Genomic DNA, 23,858 nt, shown 5'->3' with positions numbered 1-23,858 from the left:
CCAACTATATAAGTGAATATCTTCCCGGTAATATGACAAAAAAATATTTAAAAAAATATATATAAATTTTTTCTCCTTATATCAACAACATAACCTCACTAAACGCTTGTATCGCCACCGTAACGAAACCGAATTTATACTCTAGTTACCACCGCTAAGCTGATTGTGGTTACACGTTGCGTCGTGTAGTCGTGTACCACCCTCAATTTTCAACGCCCCACCAACCCGACACATGCAACAGGATGCAGCATGTTAAGCGACGAGCGCTGACCAAATGCGATTATTGCGTTGATAACAAAAATAGAAAAAATCGTAGAAGAACAAGCAAACCGAAAAAAATACTCACGCCGTGGCACAGCAAACTCGGAACATGTAAAGCGAAAAAGTCTCGAAAATGCGCGCCGAAAAAAGTACCACAAATCCGACATTTCGCTTTGCGATTATTGCCGAGCAAGCGTACCTGGACTTAAAATTTCGCCGACCCACGCAACTTTTTACAGTTTCGCTGCTGTCGAAAAGAGGGGAAAAAAGCGAAAAACATGAGAGTTTAAAAAAATCACAACTATGTTAGTTAGCTTTGGCAAAAAATTGGAGTTGAGTGGTTTACGCGCACTGAACAGAAAGATTTATTTTTGACCACAAGACCGACAACCGACGACAGAAGCGGGTGTTGAGTTCATGGAACGAACATGGCTCTTTAAATATACTGGCGAATATCATAGGATATGCGAGTTGTTTGTGTGATATATTTGTATAGGCGTGAGTCTCACGGAATATGACTTTAATGGAACTAGTTAATACCTACCACTTGACAACTTTCGCTTATTTATAATTAAAATCATCAATGACCTCACAGAGCTCAACTTGCAGCTTTGAAAAAAAAGCTTTCCGGGAGAGAAATATTAAAAAATTAGAAAAAAAGGTAATTAGCTAGTATTTCAACTATACTCTTCTTTAACCCTAAGAGGTTATCAGAGTCTAGTTATTCTCTTCAGAACCCTTTAAAGAATGATTTGATATTACATATATAGGTTTTGCCGAGCTTTATCCATTCCATTGAGTCGACAATAACTTTGCTACACCGTACTTCGGAAACCATTTAACACTTAAATCGATATTGACCCAGGGTATCCATAAGACGGAAATAATTTGTAGGATTGGTTCATCTTCAATCGTATATATTTTTAATCACATCTCGCGATCTCAACAAGTCACTATCTGGTTGTTTCGAGGAAGAATATTTTTTTGTTAAAGAATTATATTTATTCAAAAAAATGGGAAGTCTTAATGTTAACTCTCTCTCTCACTATCTCTCTCTCTCTCCCCTCACTCTCCGCTGGACTTTAAAAAGTCATTTATATTAATTCCCGAGTTTCTGTTTCATTTGCTTTTGCAATTTGAGGCGCATATCACCAACTTTGTTTTTTACTCTCATTTTGCTTGTGACCTTTACCATGCACTCTATGCCAGCGTAATTACTCGAATAAATTACAATTAAATTTTAACTCGCCGCATTTGTAATGTCTAACTTATGTTCGACTGTGGTGCAAACAGGACTAACTTTGTCCTTTGCCGCAGCACCCATACGCTAAATACAAAGTTATCGCTCCAGTTTTGCTACTTCAGCTTTAAAGCTGACATTGCTATGAGTATTTATGGAGTTGTATTTATGTATGTTGTAGTGTGGCAACAACGCTTAATTTATATTAAAGTGGAAATTTGTCGGTTTGCTGAAAACAACTAGAAATATAAATGGTTTTAGAGAAGCTCTTTGAATTCAAACGAGTGCAACGAAATTGTGTTACGCAACAAAAGTGCGTCACGCTCGTTTTTTATAGGACTATACTGTAGTAGTAGCAAAAACAATTTTAAAAACCTTTATTGACTTGTTTAGTATATTTTTGGAAATGTTAATAGTCTTATAAGGTTGCCACCTGTTTGAAAATTGTATGGGAAAAATTTTGAAAACCAAAAAAGAATTGATATACAATATATGAGCATATTAATTAAAAAAAAAAATTATGAAAAGAGTTGCCACCTGTTTAAAAACTATTTTTTCTTTATTAATTAATTGACATGTTATAATTTAACATTATACTAATTGGGAGTTTTTACATTCAAAATAGTTCAAAGTAAAATATGGCAAGTTATCAAATTTCAGCAACATGTCTCTATTTACTTACTTCTGCAATAGTGTACTCTTGCGCATACCTACTAACTACTACGGCAGTAATACCGCATCAAAAGTCTTGTAGCATTCAAAAATTCGACCAAATCCTTTTTCCTAACAATGCGCTTATAAATCAATTTGTCTGCACAAAGTAACCCCTAAAAGTAGGCTAGCACTTTAAGCACTAGTTGAGCTCGAAACAATTTCACTTTATGACGAATGCCGGCACACACACACAGCCACGTCGAAACACAATGCATTTGAAAGGCTTTCACATGCCAACACACACACATACGCACACATCTAGTCGTCGTCGTCGGCACAAAGAGCGCCACAAAACTGCAAACTTTTTACCAACTGTAGTTTAAAATGCAACTCTAATTGAAAACTTGCACTCAACTAGCAGATGCATACGCATATAAGGCGCTTACAGCGACGTCGGGCGAGGCGTTTGTGAACTTGCTACATATGTTTGTGTGTGTGTGTGTGTGTTTTTATTTGAAAAGTTCCAGCATTTGTGTTTGTTCGAAGACAAAAGCAAAAGCTTTATTGCAACTTTTCAATTTCAAAACACATACACACACGTATGCATAGGCATACTGAGGCAAACTAACGCTGTAGCATAGCATACATATAGGCGCTGCAATGAATGTCGTTGCTATTTGTTACTTTTCAGGCGTTTTTGACGATTTTTTAGCAAAGTAATTTTAGAATTCAAATAAAATGGTGTAAATGGTGTGAGTTTATTGTGATGAATTTTATTTTTATACCCTGAACACGGTATATTAAGTTTGTCACGAAGTTTGTAACACCCAGAAGGAAGCGTCGGAGGCCCTATAAAGTGTATATATAAATGATCAGTATGTTGAACTGAGTCGATTTAGCCATGCCAGTCTGTCTGTCCGTCCGTCCGTCTGTCTGTCTGTATATATACGAACTAGTCCTTCAGTTTTTAAGATATGCTTTTGAAATTTTGCAGATGTTATTTTCTCTTCAAGAAACTGCTCATTTGTCGGAACTACCGTTATCGGACCACTATATCATATAGCTGCCAAACAAACTGAACGATCCGAATCAAGGGCTTGTATGGAAAACTTCCGCATTTTACTACATATCTTCACGAAATTTGGTGTGAGTTAAATGATCTATTTTCTTTATTAAATAACCTTAATGTTTCTAGCAAACAGCCCGGCTAAAAAGAAGTAGAGCAAGTAAGGAATGGCTAAGTTCGGGTGTTACCGAACATTTTATACTCTCGCAATTTATTGAAGAAATTTTATTAAGATAACATACAAATTTACCCATAAATTCGGCATAAAGTTTAATAGAATAACGAAAATCGTCATATTAGTATATAGTTAGGTATATGTGAGCTCGGGGAAGTTCTGATCCGATTTTAATAATTTTTGGAACAGAGACACACAATTAGGAGAAAAAAATTTCCTCTGAATTACATTAAATTATCTGAAAGATTTACTAATTTTTCTGTAAAAATTTACCATTATGGGGTGAGTTCTACATGTTCGATATCTGGGGCTATGAAAAGTTATAGTCCGTTTTCGACAATTTTTTCACAAGTGAAGCCAGAGATGATATGCACTATTTATGTAAAGTTTTATTCCGCTATCTTCATTGGTTCCTTATGTTTACATTATAAAGTGAAGGAATGAGATGGAATTCCAAATTGAGTTATAAGGGAAGGATTCGTGGTTGTGAACCGATTTCGCCCTTTTTTATCCGTTTTATCAGAGTGTCAAAAAAATATTATTTACCGAATTTCATTAGAATCGGTCGAGTAGTTCCTGAGATATTGTTTTTGACCCATAAGTGGGCGTTGCCACGCCCATTTTCCATTTCATAAACAAATCTGAGTGCAGCTTCTTTCTGCTATTTCTTCTGTAAAATTTAGTGTTTCTGAAGTTTTTCGTTAGTGAGATAGCCCACTTTTAGTAATTTTCAACCTAACCTTTGTATGGGTGGGCGTAGTTATTATCCGATTTCAACTGATTTTATGGTGTGTGGTGGGGTACGTAAGAGAACCGACTGCAGAAAGTTAGGTTTATATAGCTTAATTGGTTTGCGAGATATATACAAATAACCGATTTGGGGGCGGGGCCATGCCCACTTCCCCAAAAAAATTACATCCAAATATGCCCCTTCATAGTGCGATCCTTTGTACCAAATTTTATTTCCATAGCTTTATTTATGGCTTAGTTATGACGCTTTATGTGTTTTCGGTTTTCACCATTTTGTGGGCGTGGCACAAAAAGCAACCCTCTCACGATCCCAAGGAATATTTGTGCCAAGTTTCCTCAAGATATCTTAATTTTTACTCAAGTTACAGCTTGCACAGACGGACGGACAGACATCCGGATTTCAAATCTACCCTTCACCCTGATCACTTTGGTATATATGACTCTATATCTAACTCTTTTAGTTTTAGGTGTTACAAACAACCGTTATGTGAACAAAACTATAATACTCTCGTAGCAACTTTGTTGCGAGAGTATAAAATTTTTTTCTTTTTCTTTTACTTACTTTTTCTTACGTCTTTAGATTTGCTTAAACATATAGTTACTAAAAGAAATGCACCTCTGAAGGGTATATTAGCTTCGGTACAGCCGAAGTTAACGTTTTTTCTTGTTTTAAATATATTTTTTATTGCAAATTCTATTTTTCTCGTAAGGAGTTTGAATTAAAATAAATTCAGACATAATTATTAGTCTACAATAGTTTATTTCGTTTAAAAGTCGATTTTTACATAAATTCTTTAAGAAAGCGTGCTTCTTTATATAATTTTTTAAATTTTTAAATATTTTTGAAATTATAAAAAAAAATTATTTAATTTTCATATATTTTTTTATTAATTTTTTATAATTTTTTTTTTTTGTTAATTTTTTTATTTTATTAAAAAATGACTTCCTAAAATATCAAAATAAAATTAAATATATTCAATATTAAAATATTATATAAAATATACCTACAAATATGCTATGAAAAATGCTTTAAAATCCACAAAAAAATTCTCCAGTCAACAATTTTCAACTAATTCATGCGTAGAACAGAAAAAAAATAATATTTTTCGAATAATTTGCGGCAATTGTTATCGTTATGTAAATCATTAAAAAACGTATAAGAAAATTGTAGGTGTAAAATGAATCTATTATTTGCTAGAGTGCATAGAAACGCAATGCTTTTAGCAAAATCGCTCAACTTGACTACAAATAAAAATGGTAATGAATATATTTGCATAAAACATGCATTCACAGCTGTTAACCAGAATATGTTTTATGCTGATTTCGAAATAAAAACGAGAATTTATCAAGCAGTCCGATAAATCACGCTGCCACAATTAATTACACCAAGTTGTGCCTAAAAGTATACTACACTTACTATAGAAGAACTTTATAAAACAATCAAAAATGCAAATTCAAGTATGAAGAGCGCTAAAAACGCGTTAAAACAACGTTATATACACTTTGTAACAACAACAACAACACGACAACAATAACAACATAATTCATTAGCCAGCAACTAAGTTAGTAGTTCACCCTAAGCGCTATCTTAAAACCGCTTACATTGCAGCCACACAATCATTTGACACCTACGTTCGCCGCCAGCGCGCTGCTGCTAATCCATGTGCACAGAGCACCTAGCACAACGTCCAGTTGATAAACAAACAGCTGATTAAACTTGTCAATTTCGCTTAAAACAATGTAATACAACAACACCAACTCACACACATACATACTCAATATATAAATATGTGTGTGTGTGTGTCACATAAATGCTGGCATTTTCAAATATTGTTTTTGCGGTGGTTAGTGCATCAGCACATTTACAGCTAGCTTTATGTACAGCACACTCTCGCTTGTGTTAATAACGGTACTGCAGCAGTGTTGCCTTGAAGCGTTTACAGCGAGAGCAGCAAGCAACGAGAGCAGCGCGCAACTAAGTCACCGCACAACGAGTAGTAGCGGCGGCCTAATTAATTTAACACCTGTTGCGGTGCAAAGCTGTGAAGGCATACACAACATGCAGGCGGCTGGCGGCGCGTGGCTAAGGTGAGACTGTGGTGTGAGGTGTGAGGTGTGAGTGGAAGGGGGCTTGGCAAATGTTGCATTTGTTTGTTGTGGCTGTTTATGTTGTTTGTTTTTGTTTTCACTTTCATTAATTGTTGTTGTTGCTTTTGCCACCCAGTAGCAGCGATTGTGTTGATGACGCGGTTTTCGCTACTTAACAGCTGCAACTATACATATAACTCATAGTTCCCTACATACATATATAAAATACACATAAGCACACCTCGCTCGCTGCTCACTGTGTTGGCGTAAGCATAAAATTGCATTACACAAACTCAAATTGTGTGTTGATTTTGTTAATTTCGTTTGCACTTTCACTTATTTAATGTGTTTTAGAATGTTCTAAAATGTGCTCCATTGTTCGCTGGTGCAAGATATTTATGGCGCTAATTTAATATTTATTAGAGTTGAATGCAATTTTAAGCCAATTATGTAACCTTTAACAAGGATTTCACTGCATAGTGATTTAAAGCATTTTTATTTGCATTTGAAAACTTTACGAGGTGTGTTCAAAAAATAACGGGAATTTTCGTTTTTTTTTTTAATATTTATACATTCATTAATATCCCCATTCGATATTCTGCACTTACACCAGCGCTTCTTCTAATCGTCAAAACATTTCCCAAACTCGATTTTGGGATAGCCTTTAGCTCTTTCAACGATTCCATCTATGCTTTATGAGTAAGCAATGAACGCAGCTGAAAATGTTATCTTTCTTCAGGAGAATGTATATCAACATAGTAAAAAATCTATATTTTTATACCCTGAACAGGATATATTAAGTTTGTCGCGAAGTTTGTAACACCCAGAAGGAAGCGTCGGAGGCCCTATAAAGTGTATATATAAATGATCAGTATGTTGAACTGAGTCGATTTAGCCATGTCCGTCTGTCTGTCTTTATATATACGAACTAGTCCTTCAGTTTTTAAGATATCGTTTTGAAATTTTGCAGATTTTATTTTCTCTTCAAGAAGCTGCTCATTTGTCGGAACTGCCGATATCGGACCACTATATCATATAGCTGCCATACAAACTGATCGATCGGAATCAAGGGCTTGTATGGAAAACTTCCGCATTTTACTACATATCTTCACGAAATTTGGTGTAAGTTATTGCTCATAGAAATAATTTAATCTCCGGAAAAATTGTTCAGATCGGTTCACTATAGCATATAGCTGCCATACAAACCGAACGATCGGAATCAATGGCTTGTATGGAAAACTTTCGCATTTGACGTGGTATCTTCACGAAATTTGACATGGATTACTGCTTAAGGTAATAATATAATCTCCGAAAAAATTGTTCAGATCGGTTAACTATATAACCCTAATGTTTCCAGCAAACAACCCGGCTAAAAAGAATTAGTAAAATGTTTTCTTTTTTTTACTCACTTTTTCTTACGTCTTCAGATTTGCTTAAAATCATAGTTACTAAAAGAAATGCACCTGTGAAGGGTATATTAGCTTCGGTACATCCGAAGTTAACGTTTTTTCTTGTTTAAATTTCCATTATAATATAATAACGACTCACTTTCAATCAAAAAACTGTTAATATACTCTTCAAAATATACTTAGAAAAGTGAATTGTAGCTTCACAATCGAAAAAAAAATTTACTCTTCATTTTCCATTTTCACTACAATTCCTTACAACAAATTGTGCAAACTTACAATTCAATTATACTTAACCACTTTCTTGTTTTACCACCTTTCATCGTACATCAGCTACTCTTGAATATTATATGTACGAGTATATAAACCTACAGACTGTTAGTTAGAATAGCTCATAGTCCACTGTGTCATCATAAATCTTCAGTTGAAATTGTAAATTGTAAATTGAATGCCACCGCACAATTTGCAATGGACATAAGCCGAAAAGTTGAAAATGTGAATGTGCCACACTTAAACTTTGACCGCCTTAAGACCCAGCTAAATGCTGGCAGTTTTACGAATGTCAACGAATTCTCACAATACTCGTAGTTTCAAATTACTTAATTGCTTTAGTGGGACTTTGGGGGCCGCATACAACGCTGACTTGCCTTGGCTTGTATTGCTGTCGTTGTCTTTTGCGGCATGCCACACTGAATTTGGTTTAAGTTATATATCTGTTACAGCTAGAAGTAGTGCTGAGAAGTGTTTAGGGAGATAAAAAGAAAAATGAGAGAGCAAAAGAAGGGGTGAAAAATGTAAATTTATAATACAAGATATCTTATATTCTACTTTTAGGTAGAGAAAGCTCTAATCTTCTTTATTTTGACCGCAATGAGTTCATTCTTCATAATAAAATATAGTTTCAAATTTGGAGAATATATTAAATTTTCAGGTCAATATCACCGAGCATTAGTATTTATGGATTAATTCAACTACCCACACACTTAATTTCTCTAGTACTTCGGCTACACTTGCTGCATAATATTCCCGCATATTCACTAAACTCAGTAACTTCAATACACCAATAATTGTCTGAAGCGAACAATCAATTAATTCAAATAACCAACTAATATGAAGTCAATTGTAAGTCAGCAATCAGTTTCAGCAGACTCGCAATTTGCTGTTAGTGGCAATCTTCCAATGGTTAATGACCAGCGCTGACGCTGTTGACAATGCCAAATCAAAGCTATTGTATGCCGTTAAACAAGGGTTTCATTAGCTTCAACTGCACTGTATAGTTATCCGTTTGAACTAGAAACAAACGTCTGTAATTCACCACACCAAATGTGTCGTAAGCATGATGCTGTCAATTGACAATCGATATTTACATGACAACTAATGTGAAATAGTGTGATGTATTCAAAGCACTGTCATCATTTGTAACAGCGCATGAATAGTACTTAATTGGCATTGGTGGCAATAGTGGGTGTATTTGAGAAATATGATTACATGATTAGTTGGCTGTGGTGTGATAAGAGGGGGGCCTAACTTAAAATGAAATTTAAAGGAATTTTAATGGTTGCGAAATGAGGAGAAGGTTGAACACAATTTTGTTTAGACATTTTAAATTATTATCGCCATGCTTTTCAACAAAAAAATTAAGTCACCACACTGTGGTGAAAAAAGTTTATTGGTGAAATAAATTTATATTTTTAGTTATTCGAAAGGTAATTCACCACACTGTGGTGAATAAAAAATTATCGTTCAAATAATTGTGTTTTTTAAGATATTCGCTTATATCATGAAATTTTGAAAAAAAAAAATTAATTCAACACACTGTAGTGAAAAAAAATATCTGCGAAATAAATGCATATTTTTTTTTTTTAATTTTAAGAAGAGCATATCTATCTTGGCGCACACCTGTACCAACAAGCGCAATCGCTCACTTTTCAAAAACGTGAACACATCCACATTTCAGTCAACTAACTCGAAACGAAAAAATGTAAATCAACAAATGAATGGCATTCGTTGTATTGAATTGAAGTGTAGCGTTGGCAACAACAAACGTTAACAATTGTTCTGTGTGCATTTCACTCTTTTTGTAAATTTCGTTTCCTTCGTATACTTCGTTAGCTTTTTAACAATGCAATACTTCACTAAAGCAACAATGAAATTCCGACCGTTCCATTTCTCCCTTTGACACGTTTGCACTACATTTATATCGCATTTCTTCACAGGTTGCTTTATTGCAACAGAATGTATGCTTGTAACACAATGGAGGACAATTGCTGTTGTGAAAATGAACTGGATAAAGAACAGCCAAAATGCGGAGCATTATTTCAAAGTCAGAATCAAAGAAATATATCTTTTATATTTTTAGTTTAGACTTATAGTTAAATGGAATCACTGAGTACCTCATCAGCCCCCCGATTTTGTATGGAAACTATTTTCGAAATAATTTTTTCATTTCCTTTGTCACCCATTTTGAATTCATTACTCAACCCTATATACAATTCGACCAGAAACAACATTGTTTCAACATATTGTTAAAAAAATATTGTTAAAACTCAGACAGCAAACGGTATTAATAACAATTTAGCTAACATTATGCTTCTCGTGATCTCAATCGCAAATAAAAATAAAAAAATATTGTTCAAACACAGTTTACATATGACATTATAGCAATAACACAACTTTCGATTATATTTGTTTGTGTTTAACATGTACATATACAAGTATTCTCACCAAAAGTATTATGTATAAAACAACAACATGGATCATTAACCACAATACAGCAAACTCGTTACCACAATCATTTCACAACTAAAAATATAATACTTGTTTATACTAAGTACCCTTAAAAGTGAAGTATCTATGTAGGAAATTTATTGCGATAGGGTACAATAAAATAATAAGTAACCCTTATAATTAGTAAAAAATATTTAAGGGGCACACCTAGTGTGAAATTTCAAAAAAATCAAAAAAATATTTCGGTAGATTACACCTTAAAAAATAACATAATAAAATTTCAAATCGATACCTCAAATAGTTTTTGAGCTATAGCAATTTAAAGAGCAGCCGCTCCGTAACAGTGAAAACGATCATTTTATCTTTAAACGCGTTTTTCTCGAAACAGCATTTTCCGAATTTGCTGCAGTGATTACTCAAAAACAAATGATCCGATCACTATCGAATTTACATGTTCTATATATAGTTCTCCGTACAATGACCTATCGATTTTTGATCTCATCAAAAAATCGAATTTTGGCAGGCCAAAAACGACCAAAATTTTGGGTAAAATTCGACTATTTTTTTTTTAAACACCGCCATATAGTCAATTTTTTATTTTTTTTTTATCTTAGGTCATTGTACAGACAATATTTTCTAGTTTAAGGAGAATTTTTTTTTTTTAGATTTCATCCTTCAGTGACCTTTTTTTCGCGCCGTTGGAGATCGACTATAACTTAAAAAATATATAATTTTTTTCTTCAAAAATTTCACTGTATATTCTTGAAACATGTATAAATATATTCTTAAAATTTTGAAATAATGGATAAAGTATTTTTTTAATAAAAATTCCAAAAAATCACCTCTTTTTTAAGCCAGCACACTAAGTGTGCCCCTTAATTGGTATTCCAAAGAATTATTTCTACGTGAAAGTCGTTCGAAGCTCAGCTAATGCAGTTTTGCTATCGTTTTCATTAATTTGATTCATAGAGGGCACTGTCTCGATTTTGACCTCAGCGTAGTTAACTCGATAAACTTCATTTTATATCCATCCAAAATCATTTTGTGGATTTGGATATCTACTGGATACTTCGTATTCAACATTCATATGACCCGTACAGAGTTAGCAAACTAATAAAGAATGATTAATTTGCTTAACCCGTCCAGCACTAATCAAGCTGTTTTGAAAAATGCCAAAACTTTTTTTGAAGGTTAGATCTAACTACAAACCATATAGATATTGTTTATTCAATAAAAATACCTTATATAAACGATAGACGTCTCTAAACATAACTGATATCAGCTATAAAATTTATAAAATTTCGATACCTTTTTATAATAATTTATAATTTATGAGTAAAATTAGTTCAAATTACCAAAAAATATTTCCTATGGGGCTTCAAAACCGCAAATCTACTATAAAACATTTCTACAGTTTCAAATACTTACAGCAGCGCTAAAGACAATCTTGTAGTGTGTACATATAATTTACGACATTATCCATATGGTTTGACTTACAAGAAAAAATAGCAAAGTTTGCACTTTTCTACTTTCGCAAATATTATATGTGCTGATGAGCGAAGATTAAGACAAGAAACGCCGGAAAACTTTGCTGCTCGCGCACATCCATACATATTGAGAAACATAACCACATGGCAAGCAGAAAAAATTTTTAAGCACATAAGTATGTATATACGATATGCTTGAAGTCATAAGAATTCTCATAAGTAGCGCAGAATAGTCAACTTGTGAAGAGCAGCAGCAAAAAAACAGTAAGCTGGCAGTGTATAAAATGTGTGCAGCTGGCAAACTTTTAATTGCCATCATTTGTTGATGATTTTTATTGTCGCTGGCAGTTATTGCACATTCTTTTTTCCAAAACTTTGTTGTTTGCTTGTTATAAAAAGTCAATTGTAGGCACTCGCATATGATATGCAATATAGTGTAGTGTCTTGTGTAAATATGTAATACTTTAAGGGGCATTACATTTCCTCACTTTATTATTATTGCGCTTTTATGGCAATGAAAAAACTTTTAATTCAGTAAATATGTACACAGTTATTTCGTATAAGTTTGATTATATTTTATATCACAATTTCATACATCTCTGACAAAATTATTACAATGCAGTCGTCTTATGATATGTTGTTGTTGTAACTAGTCAAATATATTCAAATCTACTTTACACGATTCCGTCGTTTTGTGTGTTCAAACTCTGGCCAAAGACGAAATCATCTCTTCAAAATTAAACCTTCGAAAAATAGTATTTTTATATTTAATTCTTGAGGATGAGAAAGAGTACTTATTGTCCAGTTAATGGTTCTCAGACTATAAAGCGACTTCAAGCAGTCGACACAGATTAACTAATTGAGCATCTTCCAGTTATAGTAGGTATACGAACCACTAACTTGAGATCCACTTTGTCATATTTTAGCATAGAAATGTTCGACACATAGTCTTCTAAGTTATCGCCTTGCTTTACTAAACAAATGGCAGAGCATTACCAGTCCGTTATCCTCTCTTCTCTGTGCTAAGCTCTACAAAATAGTCTATTTAGGTAGCTACACTATGGTTGCCGAAGCTTCTGAATTAATATGTATGTATGTGATTGGCGTTCAACCGTTTAGCCGGTTATAGCCGAATCGATGAGAACGCGCCACTCCTCTCTTTCCTTCGCAGTTCGGCGCCAGTTGGAGATTCCAAGTATAACCAGGTCGCTCTCCACCTGGTCCCTCCAACGGAGTGGAGGCTTTCCCCTTCCTCGGCTTCCTCCGGCGGGTACTGCATCGAACACTTTTAGGGCTGGAGTATTATCGCCCATTCGGACAACATGACCTAGCCAGCGTAGTCGCTGTCTTTTTATTCGCTGAACTATGTCAATGTCGTCGTATAACTCGTACAGCTCATCATTCCATCGTCTGCGGTATTCGCCATTGCCAATGTTCTTAGGACCATAAATTTTGCGCAAAATATTCCTCTCGAAAACTCCTAGTGTCGTCTCATCTGATGTTGACATCATCCAAGATTCTGCACCATAAAGCAGGACAGGAATGATAAGCGACTCGCAAAGTTTGATTTTGGTTCACCGAGAGAGGACTTTACTTTTCAAATGCCTACTCAGTCCAAAGTAGCACCTGTTGACAAGAGTGATTCTGCGCTGGATTTCGAGGCTGACATTGTTGGTGTTGTTGATACTGGTTCCCAGATAAACGAAATTTTCTACAACTTCGAAGTTATGACTGTCAACAGTGACGTGGTAGCCAATACGCGAATGCGCTGACTGTTTGCTTGATGACAGAAGATATTTCGTCTTGTCCTCATTCACCTCCTAAGCTCTACAAAATAGTCTCTTTAGGTAGCTACACTATAGTTGCCGAAGCTTCTGAATAGTTAATTCCAAAAGTACCCACAGAGTCCAGACAGCCCTGAGATCAGTTTTCGACTCTGATAAAATGGAATTTAAATATATTATCATTCGAGCTGATCAACCTTCCATATATCGAAAAAAAAATCATGGTCAAACCCATAAAGTGAGATAAAAATCTGTACTTTAATAGGAATGTAGTTTATCCATAAAGATAAGATTCTGCACACATACTTATAAGACCGAATATTTATTCTTTCTACTTCTTTTCCACCTTTCTAATTACAGAAACCAGAGTCAACAACTCCTCGAAGCAAATCAAATAAAATTTCGACGCAACTGTAAGTACAAACAGTTATATACCGCTAATCTACATATTTAATTTAAATATATGCATGTTCCCCCTTTCAATTCACTACCACAATTAAATACCAATCAGAGAAGAGAAGAGGAAAAAAAAGCAAATTCTCTCTCTTTGCACCCATTCAATCAGCCTTTGGCAGTGCCAACACGCTGTAATTACTTGCATTTCCTCGTCAGTAACTCGACAACTGTGTCGGCAACAGTTTTTGGCAACAACTCAAAATCTCATTTGTCGATTTTCCGCATACACTTTGGCAGCAGTTTTTCAATTGTCAATGTGCTGCAACTGTTGCATTTCCGGTGATTTTCATTTTTTTTCTTTTTTTTTGGATTTTCTTTTTTTTTTTTTGCTTTGTTGCAACACTTCGTTGTGCTACAAAATTACATTTTAATTTCACTTGGCTGCTTGCCACACTCCAACGTTTGCTGTCGATTTGTATGCAAATATCGAAAGCTCAAATTTTCAATTTGTCAGTGTTGCCAGATGGTTGAGTTGTAAATGTGGCATAATTATAACTTGTAAATTGAAAATATTTAGTTCTTGGAATTATTTTTGGTAATTTTTTTTTGGTAATTTTTTTTCTATGCAAAATTTTAGAAATAGTTTGCTATAAAAGAGCCATAAATAATATATTTCGATTACTTCTCAACCATTCGGTTGGTACTGCGAATATTTATTATTTTTTTCACGCATACATATATATTTAAGGATATATCCATATTTATACTCTATATCCACCATTTACATCAACATTGTTGCCATCGTAATCCCTTTTGCGGCTTTCTACGTTCTTTGTGAATTTCACTTCACCACCTCACCAAATGTTTGTTATGCATTTCAATTTAAATGCGTGCGCTTCACACATACACACACGCACTTACTTATAGTATATATAGTGGATTACACGTACGGCATGCGTTTGTGGTGTGCAATATACTGCATTGAGCCTTCCCTTGAGTCAAATATGATTAAATGCAACACGTGACAAAAAGCCGAATGACAGCACCGAACACACACACACTCATGCCGCCATAGAGAGTAAATGCAAATGCAAATATGATTCACACATATATCCATACATACATCCATCCATAGACAGTCAGTCATAACCGACCACAATGTTTGTTGTAGCTTTATTTTTGTTTTTGTAGTGTCACCTGCACTCAACACGCGCATCAATTAAGCGGCCAATCAGTCGTGTGGCAACTGCATTTGTGGCCAAAGGGCATGATATAAAAACAATCTGTATAGCTGTAGAGCTTACTGACAGGTGTAGTTGCATGTATATGCATATCCCAGTAGAGATTTTTGAAGGGTTAAATATTATCTTTTTGGTTTTTTTTTGAAAATTTATTATTTAATAATTAAAAATGTATATATTCGAAAAAAAAATTAACTACAAAAATCTCTACTGGGATATACATTTATTTATAATTTTTATATTTAATTATAAAAAAAACTAATTTTGATAAATTTTTTATCAATCAATAAATTAATTATTTATTAAATATTACTTATAAATTTTTACAATATTTTCTTTACTAACAAACAAATTTAATATCTCTTCCCTTTTCCCTTCTCACCACTGGGTTGCTTACTTGTTATTAACCAGCGTAACTGAAAGGTTTTATATTTGCTCAATATAACTTGTTTACATTTATTACCTTCCTATCTTCATATTTTCACATATAGTACTCTTCCACATAAGTATTTATAAAGTATTCTCACGTAAGCACATATAGCACAATGTAGTCTTCATTGCCCAGCTAAAGGGATTTAAAATAGCAAATAATAATTACATGTGTACTCGTTGAATTATTTTCTCCGATTATAGCGTGCATGCAAATGCATATTTAAATGATAATTAAATACAAATAAGTAAAAATAATATTTCATTGATGCAAGTGGTGATTTAAAATTGCATTTATTTGATGTTTCGCGAATGTTTCCTTCATATGACGACGCGTGTCGAATTACAAGTAACTGAAGTAACTGCACGTTTAAGGGGAACCCCCCTCCCATTCTCGGTTCCAATAAATCGATTTTTTTTTTAATTTAATTCGAACTTATTTATTCAAGTGTGTTCCTTTAAAATCACAAGTGAATTGAAGATTGAACGTAGATAGGTTTTATACCCAAGAATTTGCTTCTTAAAACTTTAAACGCGTTTTTCTCGAAACAGTTTCGGTTTACGGTTATTCGATATTCAAAAAAAATGTTCAAAGGTCCGCGATTTTGTTAATTTTTGTGCGAAATTAATAATCCCAGTTCATACCAGAGCCAAACACGTACTCTTCCTAATCCTATTGGAATTTTTGGTTTCAGAAGTTCCAGTAAGCGGAAATCACCGCCGAAAAGAAGTGATTTTGTTTGATCACAAAAAACAACAACAACAAAAATTATGTAAAATTTTGTTCTTATTTTTTAAGTCTTCAAATAAGTGTATGCAAAGTTACAACCCTAAAAAATAATTTTTGTTCATTTAGCAGCCCATTGAAAATCGTTCAAATTTGAAATCTAGAATGGAGGTTCCCCTTAATCTGGCCTTTGTCCATAAAACGTGTAAAAATTGAGAATTTTGAAACCCATCTAACCTCTTAAAAGTCACTTCATGATAAACTTCACATTCAGCAAAGTTTTGTGATAAATTAACAGGGATATTCCCACTATTAGAAAAAATGTTTTACCATGAACTGCATGAGTCGTAGCAAAATTATCTCTTGGACTCTAATAAATGGCGAGAGTATCGTCAAATTACAGTTTTTGAAATTAGGCAACCGGACACATTTTTACGTATACGATTTAGTTAAAAAATGGATAAGCTTCTTCCCTTATCTTCTATCGACAGAACTCGTCTTTGGCTTCATTTTTTTCAACCAGAGTTTTCACAAATACCAAATGCCTTCGATTCGCTATTTTTCAGATGGCTCTCTTCGCGCTTAGCTCAAAAATTTTTTCGTGTAAAAGCAAGAAAAAGTTATCAGGTTCAATTGGATAGAAGAGTGTATGAGGATAGCTCAGTTAAATTGAATACAAGAGAGTATGCAGATAGCTCACTAAAGTGGTATAATCGCTGTCTTTAATGCTACCATATTTTGTTTTGCACATTTTAGACTAGTGACATGGCATTGTCAATATCAAAAATATAATATCCGCATATGTTAGAGAATAAGCTACCGCAAGGTTGCACTGCAAATACTGCCAGTTTGTTCAAACATCTAGTATAGTAAGTTCGATTCGCTACTCTCTAAGCGAATTGGCGAACAGAAGGCAGCTACCATAATACTGTTTTATCAGTTCTATGCAAATAAATCCTAACCTGAAACGGGATATAAAATACAGTATAGTTTTGCTCATTGAAAGCAGGTCTACATAGCCACTCGTATGGATACTCAAAGCTGGAAAACATTTAGACCAGTTTAACCAGCATTATCCAAATCATATTTGTTGAATCTGTAATTTTCTAAAAACAAATAAAACTGTAGCCAACCAGCGTATTTTATCGAAAATATTTAAATTATTATATAAATAAATTAGAATACAATAACTGCGATTATATTACAATTTGTTAAACTCCAGCATCAGTTTTCCATTCAAATTAAGTAGAAATGAGTCTACTGCACCACCGCAGCCATGTTGAGTTTGCGAACAGGTCATTATACTAAACTCTGATACCAAAGAAGCGATAGCCGCCTTAACAATTAACATGGACATATCTTTACCTATTATTACAACAAAAAAATAGTAATTTAACAAATAAAAATATTTTGCGTGAAAATACAACAGTACCCAAACAACTTCTGGGTCCAGTGCCGAATGGCAGAAAGACGCGTCGTTCCATCAACTCTTTCGGCGCAGTATTGTCGAAACGTTCGGGTATAAATGAATTAGGCTCGCAAAATATAACGGGATCATGATGATATGAATAGACAGGTATACAGAGTACTGTGCCCTCATCCACTAGCACCGACTTGCGCTTGGAGAGTTTGATCACATTGGCGCTGCTGCAAATGCGGCGACAATATTTTACTGTGGGGCTCAGGCGAAGTGTTTCTTTAGTAAAAAGATTGGATTGGAATAAATATAAGTGTTTTAAGAGTGTAAAGCGCTAGATTACCGAACACGCAATGATTGAGATAACTGAGCGATTTGAGCGTTTCAAAGCCGAGTTCTGTGCAATGCTCACGTCGCCGCGTTTGCAAAACTTCGGCGCGTAATTTTGACTGCACGCGTATATCTCTTGCCAGCTGTGAGAAAATTTTTTTTTATGAAACTCTACTTCCCTTACTCTCACACTCACATAGTAAATGCTGTATATCATAGTACTGCAAATCTCCTCGAAGCCATCCAACAACATAGCCATGCAATGTCCCGTCAGAGATTCGTCACTCAGTCGGTCCGTGTGCTGCTGCGTGTACAAATAGCTGAGCACATCACGCATGCCACTGGGATTACGCAGCTCTCGGTGGCACTCCAGCGCATCGTTGGTGAATTGCACGAAATAATTTTCGACCGCCTTGGAGACCAGACGAAATGGCCAAAGTTTCCAAAATGACGGCATTACGGCTGAGAGCAGCGAGTAGCAGCGCAAACTGCGCGTTTGCCGCACCGCGCGTTCGGTCATTTGTAGAAACAGATTCGGTTTTTTCGAGCGCGTCAGCGTGCCAGCGTCCACACCCCAAATGGTGATACAAAGCGCGTCGGCAACAAAACGCTTAACAAGCTAGATAATATACACATTAGTAGCAGCAGCAGCAATATGAAAGCCTACTCCAACTCACTTCAATGGTATCGAACACTTCTGGCATATCGCCGCCACATTTACGTTGCACGAATTGCATTAAACGCCTGCAACTTGCTTGCCACAATTCATGTGAGTGCTTCAGCTGCAATTTTTGTCGTATGAAATTAATAAAATTTGCACTTGCCGCATTGCCACTCACCCGTGCTTGCGTCAAAGCCGCACATGCCACATTGCGATTGCTCTTCCAACGTTCGCCGGTGCTCCACAGCGCGCTGCATGCCGCCAATTTGTCTAATTTATTTTGCCTGCGGTGTCGCATCCAACTGCAGGCCGATGTCACTTCGAAAGCCCCAAAGTTCGCATCGAGTATTTCGTGCGCCAGTCGCATGTCCACCACCAAGATTTGCGGCTGACGCACAAAAAATATACCGACCATGCGTCGGCGGTGCTTGTAGCGTCTATGGAAACAGATATGTAAACCTTTAATAGTAGCAGTAATAAGTTAAAAATTTACCGATAAAGCCTATCGATTTCGTAGAGCAGATTCCGATTTCTCGTTATAATACTGGGAAACGAGCCCAATATAGTTAGCGGCAATGCATTGTGTAGTCCTCGTTTACGCCAGTAATTAAAGTTCCATGTGAGATACAAATAGATTGGCAGCAATATGAGATGTAAGATAATGATTATTTGAAAGAAGAGGCAATCAATCATTTTATCTTCTTATTTCTACTTATCCCTTTTATTCTACTTCCGTCTTTTCTTCTTCTTAAGTGAGTCCCTTTTCATTAATGTCTCCTGTTTGCTCTTTATTATTTTATTTTCTTATTTCTTGTTTGTTGTTTTTTGTTTTAGAAGACTTATATTCCAACGAAATTTTGAATTAAAAAAAGAAAATTCAATTATCAATAAGTGTTTTTAAAGTTCTACATTTGTCGATTAATTATATGCCTCTTATGCCTAAGACAGACATATGGTTTCTGTACTACGATATGTACTACAATAAAAGCTCAAGAAACCATATACCAGCATAGTGACACACACGTTGTATTGTACTATGTTTACATCCATCAGCTGATTCAAATAAATTCAAGCTAAATATAATTATGAATAACAGGCAGGAAAATTGATCCTGACTTAGTTATAACTTCAAGCAATTTTAAAATATTATTGTCCAATATAATTATTACATATTACATATTTTTCAATCATTTTTCTTTTTCAAATTTTGTTTTTTGATTTCAATTAATTTTGAATTTAATTTATTTTCTGTACGTCAAAATGTCAGAAAATATATGATTGTGGCAGAAGAGCTTAAAGCTTTCGGTGTGTTCAATGCAATCCACTGCAGTACATTTCACAACACCACAAAATTTCAATGGTTTCTAGAACTCTATTGTAGTACCGAACGCCATTTACTTTCAAACAATATTCGGAAAACCGGTGATACACATATGGTTTCTGAAGCATATTACAATATGTACTACATGTCTGTCTCAGGTATTATTAAGATTTGTTTGTGATAAATGTATGTCGCTCTCCAGCTGATTTTTCCAACAGAGTGGAGGTCTTCCTCTTCCTCTGCTTCCACCGACGAGTACTGCAGCGAACACTTTCAAAGCTGGAGTGTTTTCTTCCATACGAACAACAGCCTAGCCAGCGTAGCCACTGTCTTTTTATTCGCTGAACTATGTCAATGTCGTCGTATAACTCGAACAGCTCGTCGTTCCATCGTCTGCGGTATTCGCCGTTGCCAATGTTCTGAGGACCATAAATCTTGCGCAAAATTTTCCTCTCGAAAACTCGTAGTGTCGTCTCATCGGATGTTGACTTTGTCCACGCTTCTGCACCACAAAACAGGACGGGAATGATAAGCGACTTGTAGAATTTGATTTTGGTTCGTCGAGAGAGGACTTTACTTTTCAATTGCCTACTCAGTCCAAAGTATAGCACCTGTTGACAAGAGTAATCCTGATTTGGATTTCGAGGCTGACATTGTTGGTGTAGTTTATTCTAGTCCCAAGGTATACGAAATTATCTACGACTGCAGAGATATGACTGTCAACAGCGACGTGGCTATATTCGCTTAAAGCGGTTCCTACGCCAAATATATATATATATATATATATATATATATATATATATATATAGTGACGTGGAAGCCAAGACGTGAATTCGCTGACGGTTTGTTTGATGACAGAAGATATTTCGTCTTGTCCTCATTCACCTCCAAACACATTCGCGTTGCATCCTTATCCAGTCCAAAAGCGTGATTGTTGCTTCCAATGATATCAATGTCATTGGCGTACGTCAGCAGCTGTACACTCTTATATAAGATTGTACTTTCTCTATTTAGCTCTGAAGATCGTATTATTTTTTTCCAGCAATAGATTGAAGAGGTCGCACGATAGTGATTCACCCTATCTGAAACCTCGTTTAGTATCGAACTCGGGGCTGTGATATAATACTACCTATAATATCTAGTTACTGACAGAATCATCCAATTTTGGAGCTAGTTAACAAATAATAGAGATAATTTATCCAACCATGTATATACTTTCTAAGGTACCAAAGTACGCAATGGCATTTCGAACCAGATAGTTAGTAAATCCGAACTAATTTTAAACTTATGTGAAAACTGACTAAAGATTTTATCTTATATATTATTCAGACAATATTCCATATCTATTGGTGTCGGGGAAAGCTGGCGTTCGATTCGAAAGCTCGGGTCATTTTATGTCATAGTGTATTTTCTATCACATCAACATAGAAAATCCATTAAGAACAATGCTGGAATTTTTTGACACAGTATTTTCTAAGCATAGAGATTTCCTTATATCAACAAAGTTCCCAGCTTCATTCCATTGTAGAATAGTGTACTGTTGTCTCATTAGTTTTTGAGATTTTCACAATTTAAATCTTATCCGCTTGAACTCGCTGACAGATTTGTAAAGAGCTTTATGCTACTTAAGCCTCAGATTTAAATATTAATGCGAACTAACTGTAATTTGGCAAATGGATTTGGTGCACTTTTCTTGGAAAATTGTTTTCTTATGCGTCAACCGCAAACTAGCAAATTGCGCACAGCCGCAAAGCAAACTGCCAATATGCACAAAACCACATGCAACATAGAGCGATAAGCACACACACACAAACGGACGCACATGGCCTGCCACATCGTATGATGCCACAAATTTAGCAATCGCAAATGGTTTGTGATATGCAAATTGCCAAGTTGCAACAGTGCAACTGCATGGAACATGCAACAGATCAAAACTCTGCTTGCACTGCATGAATGCGTGTAAAGAAAGCCGAAATAAAGAAAGAAAAAAACAAAAAAAACGAAAGAAGCTGAAACAACTGGCATTGCGCCTGCATGTATGCTACACGAAACTATCAAATGTACGTAAGAGCTGAAGTGACGACACTAAAGAAGAAAGCTTCAAATTGAAAACAAAAGTACAAGCAGAACAACACTAAAAGTGCACACAACAACAACAACAAAAGCACTTCAATGCTGTAAACAATGAGTAGTTACAAAAGAACTGATGGTGAAGCAAAAGCAGAATGAAGAAAGAAGAATAAGCAGCAATAACAACACTCGAACTTTCGCAAGGGATTACAACTTATCGAGCGAAGCAGGCAAAACAACAACAACAACCAATAGTAGCAAAAGCAAACAAATAATAAGCAAAAGCAGCGCAGCATAACTATGGCAACAATAACAAATTGCCAAAAATTGCTGAAGCGTAGCTTGTAGAGGCAATATGTAAAATTGACAAAACAATGTTTGCCATAACTTATAACCCTCAACCCTCCCCCTCTCTCTGCTCGTAGCATTGTAATGCCAACAAATTGGCAGAAGAATGTAGGGCAAAGTATTTACGTTGTACGCACACAATAGACATACACACACCCATATATACATAGATACTTGAAAAAATAAGTTGAAGATACTATTTCAGAGTCCTTTAAATAAATGAAAGAAGTTAGTTTTGCGCTACGTTAGCTTTTTCTACTGTATGGCCTTTCATTTTTATTATTTATAATTTTTTCTTTATTATTTTCATAGTTGCTTGGGTTTTATTAAAATTTTTAAGTGCTCATATTTAATGAAAATGTTTGTTGCTTCTACTTAAGAGATTTTACATTTGAATGAATTCATTTCTGTATGTGTATTGTAGATTGGGCAGCTTAAAACGGGCGGTTCAGTACATGAAATAATCCGATGAGTCCTTGAAACGTACATAAAGTGCAATATTTTGAGTTTCGGATATTAAGAGATGTTAAGGAGTTAGGTAGTCAGAGATTCGAAAAAAATCGATTTTTCGGTAATTACAAAAGTAATAATATGGCATTATTACACAAATTTTTTACTTAAAGTCACGAAATTTTTCAGAAAAAATTGTAATTTCCAAAGTTATAGCTATTTGTGTTGACCCAGTTCCAAAAAAAGGTCCTTGCGGTAGCAATCATAAGTCCTTGGAGATTCATCTAAAATCAATCGAATAAGAAAAAATAGTTTTATAAGTAGATAATCCTGGGCCTGATCGAAGCTTTTTTTTTCAAAAATTAACAAAGTGACGTCCTCAGAACAATTTTTTGAGATATTGCACTTAACGAAAATGCAAAAAAGAAAAAACATGTTTTTTGAAAATCCTGACTAGCTCTAACCTCTTAAGTACTCAGTATACATTAGACTTCGATAGTCGGATCTACATACCCAAAACGGACGCCGATTTTTATCTAGCACAGGATTGTAAACTCGGCAGTATTCCTAAAAATTATTTGGGGAATATTTTGTGCCGCTATAATAACAACAACAACTGCTCGAGTTAATTTTTTTGAACGATTAATAAACGACCGGTTTTTAATCCCCCAGTTTTATTAAAATGTCACAAATTCAACTTACAGCTACGATCAACTAATTAGCAACGCTACTGCTTAAGTCATGTAATTATTCATAACTCAAAAAGTTGACTAGACTAATTGAAACTTTTGGATTTTATTTATGCGATATTTCGTTTATTTTTAAGTTAT

General features: G+C 34.8%; 1 protein-coding gene across 1 annotated transcript; it reads right to left on the bottom strand.

Moving 5' to 3' along the window:
• Positions 1-17,600: 17,600 nt before the first annotated feature.
• Cyp309a2_1 (probable cytochrome P450 309a2) lies at positions 17,601-19,705 on the bottom strand. The gene is made up of 7 exons (XM_011189111.3): positions 19,333-19,705; positions 19,018-19,276; positions 18,856-18,960; positions 18,375-18,797; positions 18,192-18,321; positions 17,864-18,127; positions 17,601-17,796 (listed from the first exon to the last, which is right to left on the bottom strand). The coding sequence occupies exons 1-7, from the start codon at positions 19,530-19,532 to the stop codon at positions 17,633-17,635; spliced, it is 1,545 nt and encodes a 514-aa protein (XP_011187413.2). The 5' UTR covers positions 19,533-19,705; the 3' UTR covers positions 17,601-17,632.
• Between the last annotated feature and the right edge of the window lie 4,153 nt (positions 19,706-23,858).

The sequence above is a fragment of the Zeugodacus cucurbitae genome, chromosome 3 (assembly GCF_028554725.1).
Source record: "Zeugodacus cucurbitae isolate PBARC_wt_2022May chromosome 3, idZeuCucr1.2, whole genome shotgun sequence".
Lineage (NCBI taxonomy): Eukaryota > Metazoa > Arthropoda > Insecta > Diptera > Tephritidae > Zeugodacus > Zeugodacus cucurbitae.
The sequence above is the reverse complement of the archived record's forward strand: the minus strand, read 5'-3'. Positions and strand labels throughout refer to the sequence as shown.

Excerpts from the sequence above, each read along its gene's own strand:
- Cyp309a2_1 (XM_011189111.3), bottom strand. The coding sequence starts at position 19,532 with ATGATTGATTGCCTCTTCTTTCAAATAATCATTATCTTACATCTCATA. Across the intron at positions 19,277-19,332 it reads GAAATCGATAGGCTTTATCG|ACGCTACAAGCACCGCCGAC; the intron begins GTAAATTTTTAA and ends CTGTTTCCATAG. Across the intron at positions 18,322-18,374 it reads TGATATACAGCATTTACTAT|CTGGCAAGAGATATACGCGT; the intron begins GTGAGTGTGAGA and ends ATTTTCTCACAG.